The sequence below is a fragment of the Hibiscus syriacus genome, unplaced genomic scaffold (assembly GCF_006381635.1).
Source record: "Hibiscus syriacus cultivar Baekdansim isolate YM2019G1 unplaced genomic scaffold, ASM638163v2 tig00003480_pilon, whole genome shotgun sequence".
NCBI classification, from domain to species: Eukaryota; Viridiplantae; Streptophyta; class Magnoliopsida; order Malvales; family Malvaceae; genus Hibiscus; species Hibiscus syriacus.
The window spans coordinates 5,001-12,821 of record NW_024061973.1 but is presented as its reverse complement, the minus strand read 5'-3'; the positions used below and the strand labels follow the sequence as shown (position 1 = coordinate 12,821).

Genomic DNA, 7,821 nt, shown 5'->3' with positions numbered 1-7,821 from the left:
TCATGGAAATAAAAGCGTAGATACTATTAAAGTTTTATTTATAATTCGATGAAGACCAGAGTTATAACTACATACAATAAATGTTCTTAAATCAGCTATGTAAAGAGGTTATGGTCTCCAAGAAATAAACAATATCATATTTACTCTTATACAGTCAGAGAGTTTATATCAGGGTCGTGGTTAGGTTGTCGGGGGCCATGCACAAATTCTTATAAAAGGGCCCCTATTTTCTAGATATATTCGATTTTGGGACAACAATAGTGGTGTGTTTTTGACAAACGCCACAATAGGTTCATTTGTAGCAGCGTTTTTCAATAAAAGCCGCAACAATAGTAGCGTTTTTTTGAAAATGTCGCAACAATAGTGGCGTTTTATTGGAAAACGCCACTATAGATATACTTTTTTGGGGCCCTATTTTTGGGGGCCTTGCGCGGTCGCCCATTTCGCACCGCCCCAGCCACGATACTGGTTTATACTCAAGGAACTCTATCCCCTTTAGAGAGTTTATACGCAAGGGAACTATATCTTCTTGGAAGATCATAACCAAAGAAAGATTCAAGGATTTCAACCAATTAATTAATCAGTTGGTACGCTTTCGCATCTAGTATTTTATTATTGATGATTTGACATGATTAGATATTTGTTATTTTTCATATTTATTATGATTTAGTTCTAATAGTTTAATATTAAATAACGACAGGAAATGGACGCAACTGAAAATATTATAAAAATTATAACATTTTTCGACCTAAAATGTTATGCAGAAGATGACATTTTCGGTTGCCAACTAAAAATGTTATAAAAGAATCCTTTCAATAAAAAAAATGTTAAGAAAAATTAATATTTTAAGTTGCACATAACCAAAAATAATATAATTTTTATAATATTTTCAGTCGCGTCTTTCCTCATTCTTAAATTATGTTATCTTTCCTTACGCTCCCCTACCTTAACACCAGGAAAAAAATAATTTGGAGAAAATTGCTACACATGTGGATAGGGATGGGCATGAGACCCGAACCATACGGGTTCCAACCCGACTTGATCGATCGAGTTGGGTTTTTTTTTAATTTCGAGTTTGGGTTGTGTTCGAGTTTAGAGTGAAAAATACCTAACCCAACCCGGGAAAAAAAATATAATTTTACCTTATATATTTAGGAATAATTATAATAATACCCCTCCATATATTATTTTTTTCAATTAAATCACTGTTTTTATTAAATAAAAATAATATTTTTTATTATTTCAAGTTGATCGGATCGGGTCCGGAATTTATCTTAAAAAATCAGGTAGGGTGGATGATATATATTTTTAAGATCAAGTCAAATCGAGTGAAAGATGTAAAATTTTCAGGTCGAGTCAGATTGACCGAAACCCGACTCAAACCCAACCATGCCATCCCTACCTGTGGAACGATAACTGCTTACCATTTCTGACTATCGATGACGGGCGTTTTTGTACTTATCTATTTATAAAAAATTATATAATTAATATTTAAATTATTAATATGAGTCTATTTTAATATTTAAATTTTAAATTTTTTAAAATTATATTTAAAATTTAATTTAATTTAATTTTTATTTTATTTTATTTTATTTTAATACTCATATTTAAAATTTAACACGTTTAATATTTAGATTGTTAATTTTTTTTATTTTAATATTTCAACTTTTAATTTTTTTTAAGAAATTTAACCTTAAATTTTGAATGGAGAAAAAAAAGGAAAATAGTATAAAGGAAAGGACGGGAAGAACCGAAGAAGAAAGATCAAAAGTAATTCAAATGGGTTCCCGAAAACAGGCCTTTATTTTGTTGTCAGTGCTTTTGCTTTCAATTTCCTCATCTTCTCCAGTGCCGATGACCTTTATTACGAATTCATGGTAAGTTTGTTTTTATAATTTTGTTTTCTTTATATGATGGATATGGTTATAATTTGCAGTTGCGAGAAGCAGAGTTTACCAAGCTTTGCGCAACAAAAACCATCTTGACCGTCGTTGGCCTGAGATTCAAGTCCGAAGAGACGATACTGTTTATGTCAGTGTCCACAATCAAGCCAGAATTGCTGTTTCCGTTGACTGGTACACCATCTCTAAATCTTATTTTTCCATATGGATCCTTGAGCTAATATTCGTGGTTTATTGTGTTTTTTTGGGAAAATTGATACGGAGGGCATCGAGGATACAATTGATGGTGCGAATGAGTTGATTCAGCCTGGTAGAAACTTCACGTACGAGATTGAATTAGCCGAGCCTTTGAGTATATGATTCTGAGCGATATGGGAACAAGGAGAAGAGCAGATGTTGAAAACGTTATGTAGAAAAAGGTCAACTACTTTAGACAAACGGCGTTTCGGTATTTTCACCATAACATGGTTTCATTGGAACCATGAGCGAACTCAACCTGGTTTTTGGCAACAAAGATGAACGCTTTGTAAAAGTTTTTGCAGTTTCCATCGTACGAAAAGAAAACAGCTTCAGAAACATTTCTAATGGCTTTAGAATTATTTTTTAACCACATTTTCTACATCTTAAAATACTTAGGTTCATGAGTTTTTATACAAATTATTCTGATTAACTCACTCCATCTGGAAAGCTGAAGCTAATTAATCTGAGGTCCGCTGCCTCCGCCTGACCCTGGCCTTTTAGGAGTGAAGAGAGCAATCACTGGAACTCCCTGCATAATTGAACCATGCATCAAATAAAGAAAAATAATATATAAAGATCAATTATTGACTCACAGTTTCGGTGGTGGAAGGAGGATCAGCTGGTTGGTCTGAGTAGCCCGTTGTTGGAGATGGAGATGGAGGTGAACCTGCTTCTTTCTTAGAAGCATGCCCATTATGATCGTCTTCTTCCTTGGGACATGAAATAGGGTTTGGGTGGAACCCAGTTTCGAGTCCCAAGCACCTGAGAAGAGCCCTTAAAACTTCATGGAAAAGAGTCGTTTGCGATGTAACTTGGTTTGTTGATGAAGTATCTTCCATTGCTTTTCTGATTCTGAATAAAGATAGCTTCTTCCCTGCACTGTTGATCGTTTTTATTAGCCTTCTTAATTGCTTGGTTTGCTCATCGGTTATAAGCAGATATTTAAATAGTAGGCGCTGTCAAAATAGTAGATATTACGTAACTATAAGCTGTCATCTAAAACTATTACTGGATAAAATCTATAATAATCATGGTATTATTTACTATTATCGTAATCAAATATATAGAATACAATAAAAAGTAATATCATAATCGCAATTTAAATGATATGAGTCATTGCTGGTTTTTACCACTACTTTACAGTTTACAACCCTTAGCTTCCTTATATATATATATATATATATATCCCTGTACTTTATCCCTTACACAATTTCTTTTAGTTTTTCCCATACTTAATCCATTTTTCTTTATCACTTCCTACACTATCTATCCTTTTATTCTTAGTTATTATCTATAATATAATTTTTCCTCGCTCATTATTTTAGTAGTATTTTTTTCGTTAAAAGCTTATTTTACATAACTAAAATTATATTAAAAAAATCATAAACAATTGCAAAATCTATAAATTTTTTGAAAAACATTACTTTTTTTTAAAAAAAAAACTTAATTTAGCAGTAAACTAACGTATCATTGATGAAGTGAAAGATAAGATTTTACATTCCAAACAAAGAGCAAGAGATGTAAGTTTGAAATGAGAGTCGGAAGGGACAAATTAAAAGATCCAAAATGAGGAATCTTTGTGTTTGTAACATGAGTATTATTTACGTTTTCATTTGGTTATAAAACCCTTTTTTGAAGGCTTTAATTTAATATGTGGTTAAGTGGGAACGACAACCAGAAAACTGTCATGAATTAATCACCTGTCGTCTGGCATCTCTTCCATCAGCAGTAGGAGGAGTGGGTACCAAACTTTACTCTGATTAAATACCTCGTACACCGTTTCAAGTCAAACACATTTATTTTTCTGAAAAAATAAAAGAAAAAATGACAAAAGCAGAGTATAATTATCATTCATGACAGTTTTATGAAATTAAGCTTATATTAATTGAAAACATGTATTATGTTTTAGAGGAGATTATATCAGTATATAATATAGTTTTTAATTTAGTTTAATAATAATTAAAATGATTTTACCAGTAAATAGAATTTTTCTGTTTTTAAATGGAAAATATTGAATAAAAATGAATAGAAGAATAGGTAATTTATTAATAATAAATTTGTATTTTATTTTAAACTAAAAAAGATAATCGTTTGGTCATTTAATAAGAACATTATCCAAATGAAGAAAGATTTTTCTTTGGATCCACTTATCCTAATCCAAACATAGGATAAAAGAAATATAGTTTCATGAGGCTTAGCCCATAATGGCCCAAGACCACATCTGAGGTCTGTCGCAGTAAAGGCAGTCAAGAAGTAAATTCTTACATCTTCAGAGCAACACATATTGTTAAGCCAAAACCCGACTCCCAATTGCTCTGCATCAACTCCATTGGCCAGCAGATTGAAATAAGACCTCATTTGTTAGGTACACACGGGTGGGCAATTCCTATCTCTTTCTAAGGTATGATCCAATCTATATCATATCAAATACACGATTCGAATCATCAAAACACCCAGCAAAACTAGAATACGATAGTGGCACTTACTAATCCATTACTCATAAAACAAATCACATACAATCAGTTCAATGGGGACAGAGGAGAAAGGCTATGGAAAACAGCGCAGGGAACTGCCATGCAAGTACACAACACTTCCAACAAAAAGGGTACAAATAATTTTATAGCCCACAAATGGGTCCTTTTCTTGTTTGCACTCTTTAAACCCCCACGGCATTTGTGGTTCATTTGCTGCCTTTCCTGGCAGCAGCTTTGGGGAAAACCATACATCGCCATCTCTTTGATTTTGGTCGAACATTAATTTGGGTTGACCTTCGTTTATTCAAAGTGGATGGTAAGGCACATAGCCCAACATGCTCGTTACATTGGTTACGACATCGTTGCACTTTGTCAGAAGGTTTAGCATCTGCTGTGAAATATCCATGCTAGTGATACTAGTTGGTGGGGTGGTGGTTTGTGTATTAAGATTGTGAGCATTTCTGGGAGCCACTTCGGAGGGGGCTTTCCCGAATTGAGAAATGGGGGGATTAACAGGAAATGAAGACAAAGATTGAGGAATGACCTTCGGAAAGTTCTTAGTATTAAATTCCATTGCAACAGAAGGTGCAGCAGTATCGGGAAAACCAGGATTGTTGTTGAAGTTGTTTCTATTACCAACCATCAATTGATCTCCCCTACTAGTTTTTTCCCCACCCAACATGAATTTTACACGGGCTGCACCTCTACCTCCATTACTGCCAGTTGCCTGCCCTGCCTCTTCACTTGGCTTCTTCAGGCAGGACTTCAGCTGGACCGTTGGCTGCAGAATAGGCTGGTGTGCAAGCACCGACGCTGATCGTTCAACTACAGAATCCTTGACTGGTATGGTTTCACCAGTAGTAGTGTCTCCTCGCCCCTTGTCAGAATCTAGTGCTTCTGCTGTAGGAGCTTCCACACTTCGAAGATGGTATCTTACATTCACATTGCCAAATAGGGAATTAGTTCCATTAGCATATCTATACGCTGCCTGTGCATCTATCTTGTGTCTGAACACGACACGACACGTTGAGGACTTATAAAACACGCGAATTGCTGACTGATCTAAGGCACCAAATCGCCCAAATCTTGCCTTTAGTTGTGCAGCAGATGGAAGTGATACCTCAGGAGGAAACTTCATAACCAGCATTGTAGGCTCAACAGCCCTAGGTGGAGGCTCCATTTTCCTTGCAGAATCTGGTTTTTTGTGTGGTCTTCCTGGGGGGGCTGCAGTTGGCTGTTCTTTAACTTTAACTTTTGGAGCTTCTGAAGTTCTCAGATTGCCCTTCTTCTCTGCAGCTAACGATTTCAAGTGAGCAATCTTTTTCAATCTCTTTGCAGCAATTTCTTCTTGACGATCAGATGGGGGACGCTTCAGTCCAGCTTTTGTCGGATCATCAGGTCTTGCAAGGGGTCTTGCTGGTTTTGGACTTGAGTCTGTAACATTCTCCTTGCCATAGTTGTCAGAGGTTCCAAGCAAAAGAGGTTTACCAGAATGGGGTGCAGCAGGATCTGTCTCAGATGGTGGCGACACAACCAAGCTTTTCTGATAAACAAGTGATCGGTATCGTAAAAAGAGTCGCTTAACAATTGTTGGGCTATTCCTTTCCACACCATGAAAGGGATCAAGAGCCAGAGCATGCAAATCACTTAGTAGTTGTGCAAGTTCAAGCCCAGAATTTCCCATACCAACGGTCGTGGAAGCCCCAACAGAACTGAGTGAGGAATGTGTAGGATCAACATCTTTCTTCTGCTGGTTCACCTGAAACTCGTTTCTATGACCCATACCGATATGGGCAGATTTAGCCCCACCTTTTCCAAGGAGAGAAGGCTTCTTTGGTTTATCAGAGCTTGTTTCTGATCCAGCCTTGTTCTTCTTCTTTTTCTCCACCGAAGCAGAGTTCTCAGCACCTATATCTGCTGAAGTTCCTTTTTTCACTTTCTTCAACCCACCCTCAGCACTCATACCACCAGAGTGCTTTATATCAACAAAAGGAAGCCCACCAGTGAGACCATCTTGAACTTGATCTAATCCCTGGCCTCCTTCCAGTTTTGCAGTAGAATCCATATCATGTTTCTCAACTCCATCATATGGGGACAATTTTCCACCCTCAGGTTTCAGGTCAAATATAACATTACCTTCGTGCTGAGAAGATGCTGGCCCACCATCAATTTTATTCAAAGATGACTTTACATCTTCAGCAACAGCATTGGCTGATGAAGTCTGGTTTACAGACGCAACTGCATTTCTGGATAAATCTCCACTTGAACTTACACCATCCCTGCTCGCAACAACAGTATGCTCTAGTTTTACAGGAATTTGAGAAACCAGAACCCTCTTCTGTAGGACATAATCCCCAGCCACAAATGTTGGTGATCCCTCTCTGTAAGTAGATTGCATTGTAGAACTAGCTGCTTCGTCTCTTCGTTTGAATAAGTAAATGTCTTTCTTTGAATGGTCCTTAACTTGTATGGGTTTTTTAGAACTCTTTCCACCACCCAATGCTTCTGCAATCACCATTGGCCCACTCAAAGGAGCTGGAAATGGAAACAAAGAAGGTAACGATCTCATAAGAACAGAGACATGACAATGTTCATGCCCAAACCAGTAACCAAGAGGAATGCATGTAAATATTATCTCAGGATATCAAGAGGCAGCGAGGCACAAGGACTTCTTCTATCCTTTCAGTGTTGTGTAATACTCAACAAAGATAGTCGATAAATGGATAAACCATGAAGAACTGCAAACCTTATACACAACCTTTTCGTCACTCCTGGGAGTTGTCCATTAATTAGAAGGGTATAAAAGAGAGACCTAAACATAAATCAGAAAGCTAAAAATCCAAATAAAATTTGTTGAAGAGCCAAGATCACTATTGTGTTCTAAAATGGCCCTTCCAGCAAAAAAACAGTAGTCAGAAACTGACATCTGACTATAACCATGCATCAGTCAGTAAAAAAATGCTATATCTAAAGACATACTACAGAAATCCAAAATATGAATTACGAGCCATGATAAATTGAATGCAATTGAATACCAGTTTTAGCCATGTGAGGCTTGTAACTGTTTTGGCCAAAAGTCTCGAACAACATATCATTTGAAATGTAGTGTGACACTATAAAAGGCAGAACATATCACAAAGAATTTCATTAAATCAAAACCCAAAACAGTTTCCAAGAATCAGCAATAAAAGTAAACAAGTACCTTG

At 36.2% G+C, this 7,821-nt stretch overlaps 2 protein-coding genes across 4 annotated transcripts in view; both read right to left on the bottom strand.

Annotated features, from left to right (window-relative positions):
* Nucleotides 1–2,578: 2,578 nt before the first annotated feature.
* Nucleotides 2,579–3,039, bottom strand: LOC120177889. Of its 2 annotated transcripts, none has more exons than XM_039183878.1 (2): nt 2,735–3,030; nt 2,579–2,670 (listed from the first exon to the last, which is right to left on the bottom strand). In XM_039183878.1, the coding sequence occupies exons 1-2, from the start codon at nt 2,978–2,980 to the stop codon at nt 2,596–2,598; spliced, it is 321 nt and encodes a 106-aa protein (XP_039039809.1). In that variant the 5' UTR covers nt 2,981–3,030; the 3' UTR covers nt 2,579–2,595. The 2 variants fall into 2 exon arrangements, with proteins under 2 accessions (XP_039039809.1, XP_039039815.1); XM_039183884.1 differs by having other exon boundaries at nt 2,580–2,670; nt 2,725–3,039.
* Nucleotides 3,040–4,617: 1,578 nt separating this feature from the next.
* LOC120177972 overlaps nt 4,618–7,821 on the bottom strand; it is a 4,599-nt gene continuing 1,395 nt past the window's right edge. For both annotated transcript variants that reach the window (XM_039183957.1, XM_039183949.1), the window contains 2 exons: nt 7,818–7,821; nt 4,618–7,150 (listed from right to left, as the gene is read on the bottom strand). The exon at nt 7,818–7,821 is cut by the window's right edge. In XM_039183957.1, coding sequence (XP_039039888.1) covers nt 4,920–7,150; nt 7,818–7,821 — 2,235 coding nt within the window. In that variant the 3' untranslated portion in view covers nt 4,618–4,919. The remainder of the gene's footprint in view (nt 7,151–7,817) is intronic.

Coding starts and splice junctions, on each gene's coding strand:
- LOC120177889 (XM_039183878.1), bottom strand. CDS start 2,980: ATGGAAGATACTTCATCAACAAACCAAGTTACATCGCAAACGACTCTT. Junction 2,671..2,734: donor CTCCTTCCACCACCGAAACT/GTGAGTCAATAA, acceptor TCAATTATGCAG/GGAGTTCCAGTGATTGCTCT.